This window comes from Phycodurus eques, chromosome 3, assembly GCF_024500275.1.
Source record: "Phycodurus eques isolate BA_2022a chromosome 3, UOR_Pequ_1.1, whole genome shotgun sequence".
NCBI lineage: Eukaryota > Metazoa > Chordata > Actinopteri > Syngnathiformes > Syngnathidae > Phycodurus > Phycodurus eques.
The window spans coordinates 14,548,299-14,570,736 of NC_084527.1; the positions used below are offsets into that span (position 1 = coordinate 14,548,299).

The 22,438-nt window shown below is 39.5% G+C and overlaps 1 protein-coding gene across 2 annotated transcripts in view; it reads left to right on the forward strand.

Annotated features, from left to right (window-relative positions):
* The first annotated feature begins 2,595 nt into the window (after nt 1–2,595).
* The window catches only part of trpm3 (transient receptor potential cation channel, subfamily M, member 3), a 158,880-nt gene continuing 139,037 nt past the window's right edge, over nt 2,596–22,438 (forward strand). For both annotated transcript variants that reach the window (XM_061672208.1, XM_061672209.1), the window contains exon 1: nt 2,596–2,858. In XM_061672208.1, the coding sequence (XP_061528192.1) occupies nt 2,769–2,858 (90 nt within the window). In that variant the 5' untranslated portion in view covers nt 2,596–2,768. The remainder of the gene's footprint in view (nt 2,859–22,438) is intronic.

Here is a 22,438-nt window from a genome sequence, read left to right on the forward strand (position 1 = left end):
AGGCGTCCACACGGGTAGGCGCCATCTAGCTTGATCCCAAATAGCGAATATTTTCACACAAATGCCGTAGTAACACATAGAGGCATATATTCTTTAATAAAGTTTTATTGTGACTTTCTTCTTTTACTCTTTTTATTTTATTTTTTATTTTTTTAGCTTACTGTAATATGCAGCTCCATGCATGGATCGCATCACACTGCCCCAAAGAGGCCAATGCGCGTACAGCTGGAACAGCAGATAAAGTCATGGCTTTGTATGAAAAGACACAAATGCGTTTTTTCACCCTGACTCTCTGATATGAAAACAGACTAATATTCTCCTGTTTTAGGTCAATTAGGATTAGCAACATTATTGCCATTTGCTAAATGCCAGAATATTGAATGATTTTTTAAATTTATTTATATATTTTTTAAACAAATATAGTCACGCGGCACAGTGCACGACTGGTTAGAGCGTCTGCCTCACAGTTCTGAGGACCGGGGTTCAATCCCTGGCCCCGGCTGTGTGGAGTTTGCATGTTCTCAGGGTGTGCCCGATGATAGCTGGGATAAGCTTCAGCGCTCCCGCGACCCTTGTGGGGATAAGCGGCTCAGATAATGGATGGATGGATGGATGGAAATATAGTCACTTCAGTCATGCCAATGTTTTTAGCCATGGCTGTACTTATTTTTGTTTTTTATTTCTATTTCTATATTCTATTAATATATTGTTATTTTTCTTGCAACTAATTTATTTTCTTTTTTATTTTTATTTTCTCTATGAAGTTATATTTAAAGTGGAGTTTTGAGAGTTAAATAAATACTAAGTTTCGAAACCAATAAATGATCATTACTTTTTTCATAATTGCCTATTCTTAATATAATCATATAATTATATATATCCATCGCATATCCTGACTAGGGTCGTGTGTGCTGGAGCCTATCCAAGCTATCTTTGGGCGAGAGGCAGGGTACACCCTGAACTGGTCACCAGCCAATCGCAAGCCACATATAAACAAACAACCATTCGGACTCACATCCACACCTCCGGGCAATTTAGAGTCTTCAATTAACATACCCATGTGGTGTATGGACATACCCCCGCCACCACTGCGTCGCCAACTTCACGGCACAATCAACTTTATAGTGGTTATCAGAAGCTCATGCTAATCTGAACATACAACAAAACTGTATGCAGCTCTTCTTACCTTTTTGCTTTGACATGACACTGCTCTGCCTCTGCATGATAGTGTTTCAGACAGTGTAGTTCAGATCTTAGCCTAGAACATGTAATGGGTGGAGAAAATTCAATGGAGATGTGGTTATTATGTAAATTAGCCCCAATGTTATGTAACAGTGGGCGGAAGGCTAGAAGTACACATCAGAAATAGGAAGAGTAAAGACAGGCTTGTTTATTTTCACACCTCATGGGTGGGTAGGCACTCCAAAGACCTATTTCTAAACAAACCATTAAAAAGTGAATCTTCCAAAATATGTCCCCATTAACATTCTGTCATTAAGTGTGAAAATCAGTAATTACACCGTTCTGTAAATTTAACCGCCAATGTGCTGCTCTTTTTCCCTTCTCACGTTACCTTTTCGAGCCTGGAAGAAAAAAGCTTGTAGTCCAATAACTAGTACCATGGTGTATAATAGTGTGGATTGTACCTCGAGGGACAGATACTGTCAACAATTGTATTATCTCACTTTTAAAAGAAGGTAGAACTATCTGTAAAAAATAATAAATGCTTTGGATAACCTGATTAGACTAAGTGTACTGAATTGTATCACAAGGGAAGCTGGCAAGGATACAAAGACAGAAAATTGACATCTACAGTTTTTAATATCTTGCGCAACCAATTTAAGGAGCATCTACACATCAGTAAGTAGGTCGCATTCCTTGTAGACAGCGGCTATATATTTTTTTTTTCATTTGCTTCCATTTTCAGACTCCATCAGAATTCCCTCTGTAAGGCAGAGCGCTGCCACTGGTTCCCCCAGTTTCCTCTTGACCATCATCCAATGCTGCGCCTCCCCCCTTCCAGTTTATCCTGCCTCTCTTCTGTCTCATCAATTGTTTTTCACATTTTCACCTTCCTTTTTTTTTTCTCAATTTTGAGTTAATTTCAGCCTGATTAGCAAATTCTCCCATGCTGTGTTTCCTCTTCTTCTGTTTCTCTCTCTCATCTTGGAGACAGTGGTGGAAAGGCAGCTTCAAATGTAACTCGTCGGCCGTCACACTGCTCCGTTTATGCGCTCCATCTCTCTCACTCTTCTGCGCTATTCTGCACTGCACTGCTTCTCTCTCTCTCTCTTTCTCACACCCCACTCTCTTGCTCTCTTTCCCTCTCTTTATTCCTCTACCTGCATCCCCCTCACTCCGCACGCTCTTATCTCTTGTTCTTCAGATCTGCTCCACTTGGGGAAATACCGCATACTCTTGTTTCTGTCTTGCATGGCCAGGGGCGGAAGTGGAAAGTAATGCTCGCGGTTCTCCAGCCTTGCCTCGGACTCTGTGGATCTGTGTTGGCCTGAGGAGCGGTAGTGGGCACGGAGGGAGGGGGGGAGGTGAGCGGGTAGAGGGACCTGAGAACAGGGCACTTCACGTCCTCTGGGAAGTAAAGGCTTTAAAGTGCTGCTGGCAGGAGTGGTTGATGGTTGCGCCTGGAGGGTCATGCCCTGGGACTTGTGCGCTTTGCGGTGCTTGGAGTTGGAGATATTCTGCCATTTCTGCCCCACCTTGATCCTGGTGCTGGGGGACTCTTCCAGGCACCAAGAAGAGTGGGCACCATGAACCAAGTGGATGCGCCACGGCCAATCAACTGGACTATCAGGAAACTGTGCCACGCAGCCTTCTTGCCATCTGTACGTCTACTCAAGGTAAAAAAGAACACTAAGATGGCTCGAACTGCAGTACTTTAATGAAAGAATTAATGAATGCCTCCAGGGGCACTGGGTCACATCTTTGAGAGTCTTCAAATGCATTCAGGAATTGATGCTTCCAGGAATACAGAAGTGCGGCAGAACAGCTGGTGTAAAAACTGCCCATGGTGGGGGAGGACCAAGATGGAGAGTGGGGAGATGCATGATGTTAGGCTGATTCAAAGTGAAACAATGAAAGGATGTTTTTAGAGGATTTGAGATCTGCACAATACACGATAAATAAGGGAGGTATGAAATAGTGTGGATGTGGAGTGCAGTTTTCACTAAGGGTTGAGGTGGAAATGTGTGAAAGATAAGGTAGGTAGTAAAAGGTTGAAGAGAATAGCAAGAGGCGAATGAGAAGAGATGTGTACACACGGATGAGCCGAGCTATTAAATGATGATCGATGCACTGTGAAGGTTTAGGATATAGAATATGTAAATGTGTATAGTGAAAACCAAAGTTGGCATGCTTTTAAATTGATTCAACAGTGCGCCTTGATGGGAGGTAGTGTTTTTTTAATTGCAAAAAATAGGTTATAGGTGTCATCCACAGCACATCTTATCATTATCAACTCAGGACAAGTGTGTCAGCTCGACTTGTGAGTTGTGTGATAGTCTATATTACTTGTTTTCAGACACGTGGCCAGCGTTTTTATTATTAGTGCATGTATTTTGTGAGCCACTTCACCCTCTCCTGATCTGAGAGGCTCTTGGAGGAAGCCCTTTATGTTGAAGCACACAGCTGGTGTCGCATGACAAGCATTTGCATATGTATAGCCTGCTTAAATGGATTTCATTGTAACACTGTGTGTGTGTGTGCGTGTGTGTGTGTGTGTGTGTGTGTGTGTGTGTGTGTGTGTGTGTGTGAGAGAGAGCATGCTTGGATGTGTGCATAGAACTGTGGCTTTACTCCTCAAGCTCACCTTTTTTTGGCATCCAGTGCTATCACCAAAGTGAATGCATAACAGTGAAGCGTCAAAAGTTGAATGCATCTGGTGGTAATTATATATATATAATCAGATAAAATGTCAATAAAGTCACATAAAACTGCAGCTGTCTTGTATGAGGTCAAGTGAGACCTTGTCAGACCTCAGTCTTGACATCTGACTCAGGGCTTGGTTTTTCTTTGGCTTTTTTGTGACACTTATTTCAATAGATGTACTGCCGTTGTGCATGACATCAAATGAAACTTCATCGTACCACAGTTCAGCGAGCATCAAAGGAACATCTCTGCAAGTGTTCATTTATTTATTTATATATTTTTTTGCAACTCTATTTCACAACAAGGAAGCAGCTTCAATGATGGGTGTTGTTTGAAAGAGCAGGTTTATGCTGCTGCCACAATGGTTTAAGAGTAAATCGGAATCAGAATCATCCCCCTGGTATTCAGAGGCAACAATATTAAAAGGATAGGGTTAAGCTTTTGTGCTTTTGTCCTATTATTCCTTGTCTGTATTGGAATGCATGGAAAACTAAATTCCAGATGTCTGGTGGGACACAGTGCGCGGTTATTCAAGATTTCTTGTTCCTCACTTCTACTTTAAGTAAATTAGTATTTCCCATGACACTTTTTAGATTTGCTTTAGTGATTTTAACATGCAATAATTTCAATTTCAGAACTCAAAATTGTTAGAAATTATTCCCCATCCAAAATATTCCAATATAGTGCCCAGTGGCTCTTTTAAAATATGCAGCTGCAAGATTTAACACAGTGCTATCTTTAGTGCGTGGTTGCTCAGAGTGCTTGCTGGAATTAATGTGAAATGAGCTGTACAGTATTACACAAGATGATGAATGGGAGTTTGCAGCCAGTTTGCGTAAGGCACTATGAGAAAAGCCAAAGCAATCATGAGATTGTATAACTGTGGAATGCAGACTACAGCAGAATTTGTAATTTATTGAGAATAGGAAGCTTCCCTGCGTTGCTTAACTTTTTTCTACAATACTTAAGCTGAGCTGAGTAGAATCTGTCACAGTTTCTGCTGTCATTGTGGGAGTTTCTAGAGAACTGTCATGACAGCAGGTAACCATGGGGGAGTGAAAGGGAAAATCAACTCAGTATACTGCAAGTTTTGTTAGTGCCAGAGCCATCATTTCCACAGTCATCAATATGTTAAAAAAATTGCCAGCCCACTGTAACCGAAGCTTTCTATTTGACGGTAAGAAGGCAGCTCTTCCAGTTAACCTACAGCAGAGGGAGGACAAAGAACCGGAGAATGGACCATCACTGGCGTTTTAAGTCTCACTTAACTGGGGATGAACCGAATTTAGGCGCTAGTGACGTTTAAGTCTAGTTCACCAATCAAACGACAAAAGAAAGTCACATGACCTCACACGTCTTCTATTGGGGTTCCCCGGCACAGGTATTAACACCAGATGAGCCAGCCCGGCTGATTGTCATACCTATATGGGCACCATTTTGGGGAGGTCGTTACCATGAAGGCAACTGCGTGTTCAACAAACAACAGCTTTTATGTATTGTAGTATAGTATTTGTCTGGCAATGTCTGCTCAAACGTGGATATTTCAGCTCTCTTATAACTTGAGAAAACACCGTGAAGTAAATTGCAAATGTTTTTTTTTTTTTTTTTTTTTTTAAATTGTTTGTGCTCAGTACTTGAGTAATTATTTCACTGTGTACTTTTTACTCTGACTCAAGTATTTTTTGGGAGGACTACTTTTTACGTTTACTTGAGTCACATTATTGTCAAGTAATAGTACTCTTCCTTGAGTACAATGTTTGGCTACTCTACCCACCTCTGGAGCGGACATCCTCTATTGCTACTCTTACGTCCAAGCAACACTTTTTGCTCATCAGATCAGCCAGTGTCGTATTTGTTGCACTGTTTTTTTGTATTTTCGCGTTGAGGTGCTGCGGGTTGTGGCAATTGAAGACTGCCTGAAGAGAAGACATGGGTTCCTGTGAATAAAGAAGAATATCATCAGCATAGAGATTGATTTTGTGTTCTGTCACTAGCGAGCAGATACCTTTAATATTAGCATTCTGACGTATAGCGGCAGCAAGAGGTTCGATGAAGTGAGGTGGTGTGACGAGGTATTATATTTAAATGCTCTGGGCAGATGTCAAGCTGTCAGTGTGAAATGAATATAACAGGCCTGATTTCTGCATGTCAAGCACTTTCCTCACATATCAAGTTATTACCGACCCTCCGCTGCTCTCTAGTTTTATGTGCATGTGCGTGTGAAGGCAGCAAATAGGCTGTCAGATGTTCACTGTCCTCTTTATCCAGTACAAATGTACATTTTTATTGCAGTTCCACTGATACAGTTAATGTTGTAGCAAATGTTGCAGCCCTGTCTGTTAGCTGATCACTTGAATATACCAAACTGCTTTGAGTGACAAATTGCAACAACAAAAAAAACTAAACCCTTTTAGTTATTATCAGAGGTGGGTAGAGTAGCCAAATATTGTACTCAAGTTAGAGTACTGTCACTTCAGAATAATGACTCAAGTAAAAGTAAAAAGTAGTCCTCCAAATGTTTACTTGAGTAAGAAAGTACTCGGTGGAAAAAAAAACTACTCAAGTAAATAGTAACTCGTGAGTAACTTCTGATTAAAAAAAATTCAAATCAGAGCATGAATGTCAAATTAAAAATATGTTTTTGTATTTTATCCATCCATTTTCTTTAAACAAAAAAAAGGATGGATAAAAAAATCCATCCATTTTCTTTTACCCCTCCTTGAGCTGTCACCTTATAGTGGTGGAGGGGTTTGTGTGTCCCAATGATGCTAGGAGCTAAGTTGTCTGGGGCTTTATGCCCCTGGCAGGGTCACCCATGGCAAATAGGTCCTAGGTGAGGGACCAGCTTTTTTGGAACGTGTTGCAGCCATAACATTCTAAGTTAACGATTATTTGCTAAAAACAATAAAGTTTATTCGTTTGAACATTAAATATCTTGTTTTTGCAGGTTGAACATGATTTTCAAATCATTGTATTCTGTTTTTATTTATGTTTAACACAACGTCCCAACTTCATTGGAATTGGGGTTCTAGATCCATTATTAACTGTGCAGACAATTTTTAAGTACATTTAAACATTGGACATATGAATGCAAATGTGAAAACAAGTTAATGTATAGCCTCTTAGACACAGAGATCCAGCAGTTTTTCTGCTACTACCATTTCTTGTCAGTCCCATTTATAAACAGTAACCTAGAAAAACTACTGTTGTAAAAACAAAACTATGAGTTAAATATAATGATCAATATTTGCATGAAATCGAATGCAAGTCAGGTTGCAAATACGCCTTAAGCATCTTATAAACTTACTTGCCACACAGGTATAAAAACAAGTTCACCACTGTTAATAGTAAAAATTAAAAATGATACAACTTGCGACCCAAGTTCTTTTGGTAAAATTCTGATTTGTACAGAGCTTTGAGTTTCTACAGCAGTTGAGGCTGTATTGACTGCAGCCATCTGATGCGATGCTAATATCAAGCATGCTAACTACGAGTTGCATGACTTCAGATTTTTGTAAATTCGATGCCAATACAATGAAAGTCGAGTCGACGTCATTGATATTTTTTCAGTACAGTGCTGTTACTGTAGTAGCTTAAAAATTGATAAAAAGGACAAGCGGTAGTCATCAAAATCCTCTATTGAGACAACGGTTACTGTCAGCCATAACCACGCCAAAAAACTTTCAAGTACATCAACAACTGTGGTATTCTCAAGAAGCAGTCATTTATTTTTCCATAATTTATTTCTAGCTTAGCACACAGAGGAAACATGTTATCAGTCTCGCCAACTTCCACCGGACTATTTTCTTTGGCTCTTATTTCTTCTTCTCTACATACCCCTTTCACATAGTGCCTAGTGTTCAGACTGGGACACTACAACAAGCACCCACTTTTCTCTCAACGATCAGACTGGCCAAAAGCTAGCGATGAGAGTCTAATCGCTGTGCTCATCCAAAACCTGGGCAGTGAGGGACAGCACATTCTTTGTAGTAAAAAGACTATGTTGCCTTTTTCTCCAAACAATTTGCCTCAACGGAGTGTTATATTCAGGCGAGATTATCTTTTGTCAGCGATAGGATATGGGTGAGTCAGTACATCACTGACCTACAGTGCTTGGTTAAATTTGGACGATTGGAAGTATACTAGTCGAGTAGTCTATTTTACCCCCAATGCTTACAAGAAAGAAAACATTCTTTTATAACACCTTGTTGATGCAGATGTGGGAATGTATTCTGTGTGTGCGCATGCGTGTGCGTGTGTGTATGTCTGTCTGTCTGTTTGCATATTGTATGGGCTAAAATGCCAACCGGAGGCAGGCTGAGGTACTGATCATTTATTTACACAGGGGCAAATCCTCTTTGTTTACAATCTTTACCCTCCAAACACATTGAAGACTTAGCTTTGTTTGCCATCATTTGCATATTATTGTTTGCTGACAATATTCCTTAGGTCTCACTGTGTATTATCCTGTTTCCAATTCAAATGCATGCTTGCTAAAAGACAAGTGAAACATGGTTGTAGTTTAATGGAATGTGGTGACCATTTTATATTTTCTTTTAACATGTTAAATTTTTCACTTTGTGATATATTGTATATTTTTGTTTAAATGGAATTTTAAAATGAAATAATTTCTGCTTTGGAGTTTTGCTCTTGTCAATGTAATATGACTGACAATCATGCTGCACAGAAAGCTGTCAAAATGTGTTTGTTTGATTGACACTTTGTCAATCAGGGAGGTGCAAAAAAAGCTCATGGTAATGTTTATTTAGAGGTACTCAATCATAATTACTCTCAGAAGCACTATGAACCGCATTTATCCTGACTACAGGTGCGAATGAATCTGGTACATTTACTCCATTACATTTACTCAAATAACATTTTGGATAAATTGTACTTGTAAGAGTAGTTTTAATAAAACATACTTTTTACTTTTACTCATGCATTTATGTTAAGAAGAAATGGTACTTTTACTCCGTTAGAGTAATCTACATGCCGCTCTCTACTTTCATTTATCAATAATTGCGTGTGCGATATATTTTTAGACTTTCGTTTTCGACTTCAGCATCGGGGGCCGTTGCTCTAATCTACTGTGATTACCACAATGATGTTTGACTCAAGTTCTCCAATCAAATGACACAAAAAAGTCACGTCCGCACACAAAGTCTTGTCTTGGGCTTTGCGGGCCAATCAAAGTGAGTCGTGACAGCCGCGCACAACTCGTGTTTACAGTACAGACTACGAAAAACAACAACTTAAACATGCTGCGTAGTTTTGTCATTGCCCAAACTTGGATATTTCAGCCTACTTCTAACTTGAGAAAACACCTTGCGTTAAGTTGCAGACCTTTTTGCTGTTGTTTTGGCAGTTCATATGGCAACATTAGCACTATTTTATGGTCACAAGTAACTGTTAAACATGCATCTTCTGGGATATGTTCTGTTCACTCCTTGTCTCTCTCTCTCTCTCTCTCTCTCTTTCTCTCTCTCTCGCTCTCTCTCTCTCCCACTCTCTCTCACACAAACACAAACACACACACAAAACACTGCAGTACAATGAATGCAGTGCAGATCCACTATAGAATAACTTGTGAAAGGAGATTTCTTAAAACGGTAGCCGAGTTGCAAAATCAAGCTATAATTTGTATAAGGGTCACATCAAAGTGACAGAGGGTATGTGACTGAACCAAAAACGGATAAGGATAAAATAATTTCCATTTTCCTTTGTCTGTCACATTTGGTTTCTGTTCTCTTGAGCCTCTCAAATCTGCACAAAAATCCACATCTTGTAAAACTGTCAGCCGTCAATGTTGCAAACACCTGAGAAGCGAGACGCAGGCTGATGGAGATGAGATTTCAAGTATCTTTGATCAAAACTTCAGCCTCTGTCATATGCAATGAAGGAAATAAATGGAGGGGAAAAAACAAGAAGCAGATACCAAAGGCTGTCAGAGCACAGCAACAAGTTACAGGAGACGAATACAGAAAACAAATACAATGTTACAACCTTGATTTAAATAGATTTAAAACATGAAATAAGACCTCAAAACAATTGTTGTCCAACAACTAAGAATATGTAAATTGAAAAGTCTCGGCAGAAAATGACAAAACATGGAAAGAAATGATTGACCTAAAAACCTTCAGGTAAACACAGTATATCATAACACTGATCCTGTTAAGATGGGTAGGTCTCTGATTACTAGCAATCATGAAAAAGCAAAAAAGTAATAGGCCTACACAAACTTTCCAAACAGGAGCACTTAGCTAGCCTCACTAGCTTAGCTGCCTAGCTAGCACCATGGATAGTAAGAGGTAGCCTGTATAAAAATGGATACCCCAGTCTCTCAGTGGTGTGACTTAGTGGTATAATGATGTGCTTAACTTGGAATTGACAAAAGGTGTGACAGTAGATTTTTGATGGATTCAACTTCATATGCAGACTACATAGCTTTATCCATGGCCTGCATTTGTTTGGGTTGTTTGGTGTTTTGGAATAGAAAAACATCTAAAAACTCTGCACAAAGCCAAGCACATGGTTCAACCCAATTTACCTTTTAAAAGAGCATAACACCCACAAAATGCTTCAATTAATTCAAAAGATCACCCAAGCCCCTTTGGATGCCCCCCTCCAGGTGGATGCCCGTGTTCACCACTCCATTCCCCCTTCCCCTTTGCACGGCCCTGTTTTCGGACATCATTTGCCGTGCTGTGTAAAGGAGGAAACTGAGGAATGATAGGGCGCTCACTCGTACAGTGATCGTATGAATATGTGACATTTCAAAAGCGGAGAAGACTGTGAACTCATACAATGTAAAGTCGATTTACAGAGTATTTTTCTGTCATCATGGATGCTCAAAGTGGATTAGTGTCTCTTTTTTTGAGCATTCGGTACAGATTTAACAGACAAGTTATAAGGGAAGCATGTTTCTTTGTTGTTCCAATCATCGTCAGCATTAGCATTCCACATACGCTACAGACACATACAGGACTTAAGTGGTACAGCAAAAACCAGATGGTACTATGTGATCAGTGAAGCCGGAGCCCTCAAGTCAGTCCATATTGTGTGAGCACTTCAATCGTTAGCTTTGACTTCCTGTCGCAAGCGATTTTCTGAATTAAAACTTCATCCATGGCCAGTTTAAGACGGCCATCGCTCTTGTGCAGTGACACGACATGACCACAGGTCGATAGGAACCTGTTGCGGTGCATTTAATTACTTGCTAGATACTTAATCAGGATCAGAGGTGTGTAGAGTAGCCATAAAATGTACTCAAGTAAGAGTACTGTTACTTAAGAATAATATGACTCAAGTAAAAGTAAAAAGTAGTCCTCCAAAAAGTACTCCATGAAAAACCTGCTCAAGTATTGAGTAACTATTGAGTAACTTCTGATTTATTTTCAGATCAGAGCATGAAGGGTAAATAAAACAAAAATAACAAAATAAAATATGAATGTACAAATTCAGATATTGCTGAACAAAATCACTTCTCAAAAACAATAAATAAAATCTTTATAAAATAAAATATTTGTAAAATAAATTTAGGCTAATTCTGCTCCAAGAAATTGTCTTATTCTATAATATTTCTACTTATTAAACAGCACAATACTGTAGGCCCAGGCAGATTACAAAAACAGCAACAAGGCTGCAGTGGATATAAAAAGTATACACACCCCTGTTCAGATGCCAGGTTTTTGTGTTGTAAAAGAATGTTGACCAATATAAATCATTTAAAAACTTTTTCCACCATTAATGTGACCTAGAATTTGTACAACTATATCTTTTTGAGAGGTGAAAATAAACAACTGAAATAAACTTGAATGTGATTGACTTGGATTTGACATTTAACTTGCTGCCTTCTGGGCCAGGTCACCATAGCAAAAGAGATGGTCTCGTTTAACTGGTCTTGTCACGGTGAGATGTTGGATGTGAGTTGGATTGGACCCAAGAGCAGACTGAGACGGCGGGAGTAGATTTAGAATGGTTTATTCCAGGTTGGCTCAGGATAAGGATATTCAAGGTGAGGTGGACCGTCGGGAACAAGGAGCAAGCAGAAAGTGGGAACGGGAGCTTGGGTTGGCGGCGTGGCTGGTGTAGTCAGCGAGACGAGGAAGGCACCGAAGACGAAGGCGAGACGAGGAAGGCGCAGAAGGAACACTGGGGACGGAGAAGAACACAATCGGGTGAGTACAGTTGTGGGTCGTAGGATAGAGGGTGATGCCGGGATGATAGCTGAGTTTGGAGTTGTGGGCCCACTGAAGGACGTCAGAGCGTGCGGAATCGGGTACAAAAAGCCGGTTAGGAGGTCCAGGTGAGTCTTCTGATCCTCTTTAACTACTTATTCAATCTTCAACGAGGCATGAGGAAGAGAGGATGGGTTCTGGTTCTGTTGGGCTGGAGGAGGGTGCATACATACGGGAGAGGGCATCAGGCTTGCCATTGCGCGAACCAGGGCGGAAGGAGAGGCAGAAATTGAATCGACTGAGAAATAAAGCCCAGCGAGCTTGCTGGGGATTAAGCCGCTTGGCGGAACGGAGATAAACCAGGTTTTTGTGGTCAGTCCAAATAATAAAGGGTGTAACGGTCCCCTCAACCAGTGCTTCCACTCCTCCAGGGCACAGACGATGGCTAGCACCTCATGGTTCCCTATGTCATAATTCTGCTCGGCTGTAGACAGGCAACGGGAGAAAATGGCACAGGGATGAAGTTTTTGGGAAACAAGGCCCCGCTGGGAAAGGACAGCTGCCGCCCCCGTGTGAGAGGCGTCAACCTCCACCACGAACTGGAGGGAGGGGTCATGGTGTCGCAGGATGGGAGCACTGGTGAACAGTTCCTTGTGGTGTTTGAATGCTTGCGATGCGGCAGCCTTCCAATTGAAAGGTGAGCTGGTGGAGGTGACACTGCTGAGAGGTACGGCAACCTTGCTGTTGTCACGGATGAAACGTCAATAGTAATTGGCGAAACCTAGGAAACGTTGAAGGTCCTTGCGGGTGGAGGGAATGGGCTAGTTGACGACTGCTTGAATCTTTGCTGGGTCTGGTTGTAAGTGTCCTTTGGTGATGATATATCCCAAGAAGTGAACGGAGGAGAGGTGGAATTCAAATTTTTCGGGTTACACGAAAAGGCGGTTCTCAAGCAGGCGTTGGAGGACTTTGCGGCCATCTGGCGATGTTCATCGGGAGAGAGGGACAAGATGAACAAATGAAACGCAAATGCTCAACATTGGCCTTACAATGTACAAATCAAACTCCTTTATTCACATATAGCTGTTTGTTACCGAAAGAGAGCCCCTTCATGCCAATGGGAAACCAAAAGTAGAAGCCTACCCAAACAAAAGCAATAATGGTGCTAAAAATAGAAGTAACACCGCCAAAAAAATGTGGACATTGTGGCACCCTTAATATTTTCTTAGAATGCTTATTTCAAATTATTCTTCTCTTCTCACAGTATTCTTCTTCTCGCCTATCAAGAGCCCTTGTTGATAATAGTTTGTTTTTCAGGGAAAAAAATGTGCCACAAAAGAAAAACAAAATGACTCAGTTAATGCTAATGATGCTGGCTGAAATTAGGTCTACTGGGGAGCATTGACAGTGAAATGCTGATGTCACACATTTTGGCAAATAGCAAGAAATTTAAGGCATAGTTTTCCTTACTTTCATAAATTTTTAAGTTGCAGTATAAGTAGGGCTGTCAATTGATTAAATTTTTTAAATCTGATTAATCACACTTTTGAATTTTGATTAATCATGATTAATGACAGGTGCCAAATATACTACATATAGTGCCACATTTTGCTTTGAGATGGTATTTTAAACTTGTTGTGCTTCGATGAAAAGAGAGTTCAGTGCTGCACTACATGCAAATTACCTTTACCCATCGGGGTGAATTTGCCGTCGAGCTCACTAGTTGGAGTCTCCCAACTCCTCTTTGCACAGGCATAAGCGTTGATCTGATCACTGACCTTATAGCAACCTGCACCGCGTTTCAGATATCCATCTGCGGTGAAGGTAAAGGAGAGTAAACAGTCAAAATAAATTGTGTGAGTTAAATCATGATTAATATGTTAATTCTTTTGTGATTAATCATGAGTTAACGCTTGAACTTTGACAGCCTTAGTTTTGAGTCATTTAACCTTCAGGTCGACCACTTCATAATTATTTTCAAGTTCTACATGTTCATCATTTTTCTGTCATGTCTTTTATGTCCTCTTTCACTGCTTTTTGTAAGACATGCGTGTATGTCCCTTTCTCTTCCTCTCCCCCACGCAATCATGAAGCATATATAACACTGTCTTATGCAAAATACACAAGGGATGGCATGCTGCTGCTGCAAAAAAAATATCTGTCTAATGCTAAAAATAAATGTGTTACATAAAAAGATCCTGTGCTGCATATTATATCATCTAGTTGGAGCACGGCAAGTATGGAATGTATGGAAGTCGACTTTACGCAAAAACATGAATAATAGTTGAATATCACCGCCTAATTTGTTTGTATCCATAGTAGTAATAGTAAGACGTTACTTACGTAACTTATTTTTATCACAGTAATTGCCCCTTTGAGGCATTTTTTCCATATTAAATTCAGAAGTTGATAAGCCTGAGGCAACATACTCTACAACAAAAGCAGTGGACGCGAGTAAAAAGGGCAGAGGTGGGAATAAGTCACATACACTGTATGTGCAAGTTACAAGTATTGTAAGTCTCAAGTATTAACCTTCAAGTCTCAAGTTACTGTGGGAGAAATCAAGCAAGTAGAGTCCCCACTATTTTTCAAGCAAGTCGAATCAAGTCATCACTTGGGTTAAGCAACTCACATATTTTTTTAATGGTACCAAAACAGTCTTTGTATTGCTCATCACTTTATTGTCTTCTCAAATAAAAGCATACCTGACATGAAGCGTAGTTAATGTTTGATTGGCTATTGCTAAGCGACACTGAAACTAAGCTAATATTGACAGTTGACTCCAATGTCTGGATGTCCTTCAGCGTGTTTAGATTTTTTTATCCTTTTCATCTAAAACACAAAGAAAAATTGCATGTAGTTATTTTCATATAGAAACAAAAAAAGTTGCACAATTTCAATGTACAGCGGGTCCTTGGTTCATGACGGCATACAATGTCGATCGGAAATCGACGTCTGTCCAGACATTCGATATTTCAAAGTCACAATTGGTGAACTTGCAGAGTAAGAATACATTCTGTAATGCCGAACTTCCGAGTTGTCATTAGCGATTTCATGCCGTTTATATTTATGGTTATAAGTACTTGTAAATATTTACTGTAGTTCTGACTTTACTACTGCATTACCATAAGTGAGTAATATACGTCTGAACGTCACGATTTGGAAATGGTTTTCCATGGGTAGTGACATGAAGCTCATTTTACCCCGTAGCATCATCTGGCATGGTATTGAAATACTCCACACTGGACATTTCATAGAGACAGAACTTTGAATTGGAATATGCTTACTGCACGCAACATCCACTGTATATTAACACCCTTGTTGGGTCTGCTCCCTCTTTTGGAGTCATTGTTGCAAAAAAAAGAAAAAAAAACTGACAAAGCAAAGCAACCGACGTTTTGAATTTTGAATTTCGTTTGAATTTGAATTTGTTCCGCTGTAGCTGACGCATCCTTACGGTCGTGGGTGAGCTGGAGCCTTTCCCAAGTGACTGGGCGAGAGGCGGAGTGCACCCTGGACTTGTCGCCAGTCAGTCACAGAACACATATAGACAAACAACTATTCACAAGTCAGAGTTCCTGCAAAAAAGAAAAAGAAAAACACAACTGTGGACCAGATATTCTAACCACTCAACCAATGTGCTGCAGCTTTCCGTGGTCAAAAAAAAAAAAAAAAAAAAAAAAGCAGTAGCTCAAACATCATCTGAATGCGAGGACCAAACAGGAATTTGGTGTAAAAAATAAAATAAAAACATAAAATGTCATTTCCACTTAAATGAGGTATCGTACCATAGCTATCCTATTTCCTGCTTCATGTTGGTTAGGATGTGATGTCAGAGTAGCTCAAAGGTAAACATCAGTCATATTCCTGAGACTTTTCTCAGTGTATTTGAGGTCAGCCTTCCCACTCGCTCTTCCCGTCACACTTTCTGACACATCCCAGCGTGGGGAGCAGATACGACATGAGTGTCGGATAAAAGTGGAATAAAAGAGTCTTGTCATGCGCTCGCCTTTTGGCTTTGCCTCTCTTCACACTTCCCATTGGGTGGCGTGCACAAGGTTCACAGGATGCCGCCTCGCAGCTCACTTGTTTGCATCTCACTTTATCAGCAAAGAGCCTATTTATACTGATTTCAATGAAAACATCATGCCGCTAATGAGCTGCAGTGAAAACCTAAGATGCCAATTAACACTTTTTTTTTATTTTTGTAATTTTTTTTTACGTCAGACATTTCCTGTTTAGCATTCTCCCACATTCAACGTATTGTATGCTCTCTAAAACAGCTGTCTCTTTTAACAAGAGACCGGCTGTAGCAAACAATTGTCACGCATATTTCTGCTTTTTTGTTTTTGTTTTAGTTCGGAAATGCATTTGTCCTGAATTAATGTAACTGACAGTGCAGGATGAATCTCCTCACCACTCAGCTGCTGAATCTTTTATGAGAACGAGATGCTGAAAGGACCTGAAGTTTCCGAATAAATGCATAATTTGGCAAAACACCTCCAACTGTGGATAGTTCTCACAAACCAGAATACAAACAGACACACGCACACAGAGACACTATCTATATCCAGCCACCCACCTTTTCCACCTCGTAGTGAGAATCGCTACTTCAGCAGTGGATGTATGACGTGTAAACATCTACCTTACACCTTTAAACTGCTAGAGGGAATGATTTACTTGCAATTGAGGGCTATTTAATAATGCATGAGGGCAGTAAGTCCTCATGAAATGGTATAAGAGCACTGACACTGGTATGTGCAGTGTTGGCCAGCATCATAATGTTATGAATAAAAAAAGCAAATGACAGGCTGAAATGGTACATTTTATTGAACCTATGTATTTACACTCACAGGCCACATCATTTGGTAGCGCTGCACAATACAAACGCTGTGTAAAAATAAAAAAAAATTAAAAAAGAAATAAAATTGGCCTTTACAAAGGTAATAATGTACAGTTTTAATAGACCTTTTCAACATGATGTCACATGTACTTACGGCTAACAGAAGATGGAGCGTTCTCCGATGGCACCACTAGTAAACAAACATCATTTGACCAAGGCAGAGGAATTGAGAAAATAAGAGAAATGGCTGGAATGATCAGTTTAACCTTCTTCTCTACCGACGTAGTATGAATGTGTGAAGTGTCAGTCAAAATTATTTGTTGTGAACTGTTTCGAAGGGAGACAGAACGGCATCTGTAAGCATTTCAACAGGTAAGTAGATGAAAAATTAGACATGGTGGAAATTTAGACATTTTTAACATGATAATTAAGGGACTGGCTCATTAAATCGACTTTTCTGTTGCTTCGATTAATTGACAAAAGTGCTCTTTTGGAGGTGAACTTAATAGCGCAGTGTCAGCTACCAGAAGGCTAGCCATGTTTTGCTAAATTACTCAGACAACCCAACCAAATATTTTACACATACCAGTATTTGCTTCCACAAACCCGATGATGGATGTTTGTTTATTTACAACATCTAATCAATTTATCCTCCTGACCGACAAATTCCGCAGTATTAATTTTGATTTTAAAAAAAAAGACAACTTTTCCCCAAAAGTTGTCATTTGGTCAACCCCAAAAACAAGCTTTTGTCATCGTTTTCAGTTCAGGTTGGTGGTAGTCACTTGCATTCTGCCACCTGGAACTACCCTAGTGCCTATTGTTTACAAACATTTTGAAAAGGTTTATTGATTCTAGGGGTGTAACAATTTGTTTTAACAATAATTCGATTCATATCACGATTCATGGTTGCTGATTCGATTCAAGGATGGTATTGGTTCATCTAGAACAATCCGATCTGAAACGATTCACTGTCTTGAAATCGATTCAGTAACTTTTTAGCCAAAAATTCAACCACTGTGACTGTGAAATAAACATCTGGATACTGGATAGTGCAGATGAAATTTCTTACATTCCTTTTGTTTCTTTTAAAGGTATCAGGTAAAATTAATTATGGATATAATAAACAAGCATGAATGGCAAATGCATTCACACTTTATTTGAATAAACTCTTTAGGTTGGATTAACAGGTTTACATGCTACTTCTGATGCTGTTTTTCAACATAAAAATAATACAACTGTTAAGAATACACATACTGTAATTGAACAAAAACTACGTAATGCTCAAATGCTCTAACCATATTTATTACTATCCACTCACTTGCTGTCACAATGCGTGCCGAAGTCGTTACGGAGGTCTGAGTAACTTGTGATGTACAGCTGTTTGTGGTGTTCCTTTCCTGCACTGCGCATGTGCCATGGGAGATGGGGTTTGCTACTTAGATTGTCGCACTCAATCGCGCCAGAAAAAAACTACACTGTTGATACTCCCAAGATCCCCTGCGACGTCACAAACTCCCAAAAACTGAATCGAGTAAAGCTTAACGTCTTTATCATTAAAAGTACTAAACACACGCACATGCACACACACACACATCCATAAAAAGTTTGTCGTGCGTAAATCCAATATGTTATTTCCTAGTATCGATACAGTCGATTGATTACCTTTTAAAATTATTTAAATCGATATATTTACGTCCGGAAGTCTAACTTGGCAAGCAGAGAGCAAGTGTGTACGAGAAATGGGGAAAACAACAACCGGCACACACACCCATGACAGATATTGGATCCTCTTCGATTGTCTAATAAATATACTGCCGATTGTACAGTATATGAATTTTGCCATTTTATCATACAAAGCTGGCTTACATGCCTCCAAATATATATTTTAAAAAAAAGTAATCTAGCTCTACAAAACTTTGTGCATGCAGAAACTTTGACTAAACCAAGTTAAACATTTACTTTGACTTAAGTTGAAAAAAAAGTTTACTTTGGTGCACACCTCTGTGTGGGTTGCTTATAGCCCACTCTTATACTCATTTCTCTTTTTGACATTGTTTACGGCTGATCAATGTCTACTCAATCACTCAGTACATGCACTAGTAAATGCGCTCTTGGATGCATTTCCGTTGAATTGCTCTTGCTTATGTCAAGGCTGTTAAGGTAATCTAAAAGCCTGGTGAGGTGTGAGGCCCAGTGATTGAAATGGCTACTCCTCTGGACATGAAATGTAGAGGAGGCTCTTTGGGGAGAGCCCAAACCATGCTGCAAATTAGACGGGTGTGATCAATCAAGTTGCGGTTCATGTTGATGTGTAAGCCCAAACAACCTCTTTGCTACTTTGGTGGAACTGCTGAACAGCCCAAAAGTAGCACCATGGACAGCGGCAGTGCAGCATGTCATAGAGAGGCATATTAATAAAGATGAGGGGAACAGTTAGTCAGAGTGTTGGCAATAAAATTAGGACTGCACATTCAGCACTGTTCAACAAGTATGTTACGATGGACTTATCAGAGCGTACACATGGATTTTTAAAATATGAACCTTTTTGCTGTTTTCATGAAGTAAAAAGTGAAGACGATAGGTATAACCCCAATTCCAATGAAGTTGGGACGTTGTGTTAAACATAAATAAAAACAGAATACAATGATTTGCAAATCATGTTCGACCTATATTTAATTGAATACACTACTAAGACAAGATATTTAATGTTCAAACTGATAAACTTGATTGTTTTTAGCAAATAATCATGAACTGAACTTATAATTTTATGGCTGCAACATGTTCCAAAAAAAGCTGGGACATATCCATAAAGTCAACTTTATGGACTTTGAGATCTCATTCAATTTCTTTTACAATATAAGTGTAAATGGGAAAATGACCCACTTAGAGGGACTAGAGTACATTGGATTTATAGGCCGCATCATGTTTTTTTATTACAAAGAAGTGAGTGTTCTGAAAAAATAAGCCAATTGTACAGTGTCTTCTTTCAGTAATAAATGTGAATCTCAAGGAAAATGGCAGATCCATAGTTGGTGGCACATGCACAATGCACATGAAAAAGATTAAAAAAGGTAAGATGTCCAACTTCTCCTGAAGAATCTTCCTTTTTCCTAAAATATATATATATTCGAAACCAAAATTAGATTTGTGATGATGTTTATCTTGTGCGGCAGCAGATTGGAACATTCCTTGTCCACAAGTGTGAATACGAGTGTGAATGGTCGTTTAGTAAATTTACATATAAATGTGAAGAATTTATAGAATCAAAATATAAACCCCAAACGCTCATTATTAGAAGCATATCCAGTGGGGTATGTCGTGGTCGTCTACAGCCATGCGTTCCTATCTTGAATGGCCACATATTTCCCATTACAATAATGCTCAGTTATTTTTTTTCCTATTTATTTATTTATTTATTCATTCATTCATCTGTATTTGTTGTCCATTGATGCTTTTCCGTTGGCAAAACCAGGTATCATAAGGTACTGTTTTAGTACCTCTCAACTGGGGTTCAAAGCTGATACCGTATAGGTTATGTAAACCGTTGCTGGCTGCACATTAGTTGAGCTGATTCGTCTTTGTAACATTTGAGAAGAAAGACGAAAATTAGAAATATAAACACACATGCTAACGTAGCGTGCTACATTGCCTTACTTTTGGATACTACGTATTGTACTCCACAGTCTCCACTTTGCTGCTTGTGTTTTATTCTGTCCTCAGTAACTAGCCACAGGTTAAGAAGTAAATACTGGAGACATTCGTTCTTTCCATTATTACTGTTTGGTAGTGTGTCTCGTGTCCACTGATGTGTTCCTTGTCGTTTGTATTTTTGGTAGCAGCCGTCCATTGGTGTACGACTGTTTGTGAATGGGTGAATGTGAGACTTTGTAAAGTGCTTTGGACACTGTGATAGTGTAGATAAAGCGCTATATATGTGCAGTCCATTTACCATTCTATATATTATTTTGTCGGAAATGTAACTAAGTAGAGCATTTCCGTGTGATTTGGTTCCTTTGATAGTGATTATTTTCGCACTCCAGCATATCATTTGTAAACCATTATTGCAGTAGGGACTTTTGGTGAAATCCTCTAAGTTGTATTTCACATCAGTTTTTACATGCATTATAGTACTGTTAAATTCCTCTAAACAAAGCACTTTTGCTTTTGGGTGCCATTGATCTGTTCCACACAATGATGGCATATAAGAGATGACTATTGTGTCCGAGGGAATGCTGTAATCTGACAGCCATATTCCAACACAATGATTTTTTTTTTTTAGGAAGTGTCAGGAGTTTTTTTTTTTTTAAATAACCTAAACGCTTTGATCTGAGACGCCAAAGTAGTAGCACACTCGTGCCACACATCCTGGCCGCTGTAACTCATATAATCACATGCTCTTCATTTGGGTTGTTGGTTCTGGGTCATTGCAACACCACCGAGACTGCAGTGCATTAAACAGTGGTGTTAATCATATTTTTGCTGATCGTGTATGGCTATATGCAAAAAAGAAAATATCATCTCTCATGCAGTTTTGTTTTACACCATTGCAAACTACAAAAACCTGTGAGTGAATACCTATGTGAATGTATGTAATAAAAACTGTGCATTATCATCTTTCAGCACACACAAGTTCACCTTTTAAGAGTTCACAGTCCTTTGACTAAAAAGGGAAAACAGGAGAGCACTCTGGGTAAGAGCTGTAATGCTGTTTAATAGAAATGAATTGCCTTTCCAGTACAAATAAGTAGACACTCATGCTAAAATGTAGCCTTCTTCTGTTAAGTGTACTCTCAATGTCCAGTCCCTGCTTTATTTATGTTTGTGTCCCTTTTACATTGTTTAGTATCACTGAGGTATGTCCTCTTTAATTAAATGAATCTTGCAGTATAACTACAAGGCAATGTCCCAATATACTGTGCCCTATGGAGTTAGTGTGGAATATGGCTTGTGGAGCAAGTATAAAAGAATGCAGGAATTGTCATGAAAGTGAATGAGCTTGCGAGTGTGTGTGACACCACCGTAAGAGGGTTCATGCGCGTGTATGTGCGTGTCTACTGTATGCGCAACACATTATTGGGATGTGGGAAATGAAGGTGAAAAGCATGGCCACTAGTGCTATTTCTGTCCTCCCAGCCATCTCTCGGTCCTCGTCATGCTCTCGATTTTTTTTGTGCCCCGCCTCTCCTTCTCCCAGACATGGCCAATATATTTAGATCCTGGTTGTATCAAAGCAGTAAGACCATCCCATAAAATGTAGAAGAGGCCAGGTGTCATGAGACTGTAGTAGGATTATGTACAAAAACTACTGAACGAAGCAGTTGGTTCGAAACCTGATTTGTGAAGTGTATTTATAACAACATTTTATTGAAATTAAATTCCCAACTTCTATCTGCCATTTTGTATCACTGTAGCGCTCACTGCTAGGAAATACATTGGAACCTCAAATGCCCCTAAAGTCATCCAATCAGGTAAGAAATACTGTCACTGCCGTAGATGAAATACATATCACGACACCTCAGCATAACTTTCG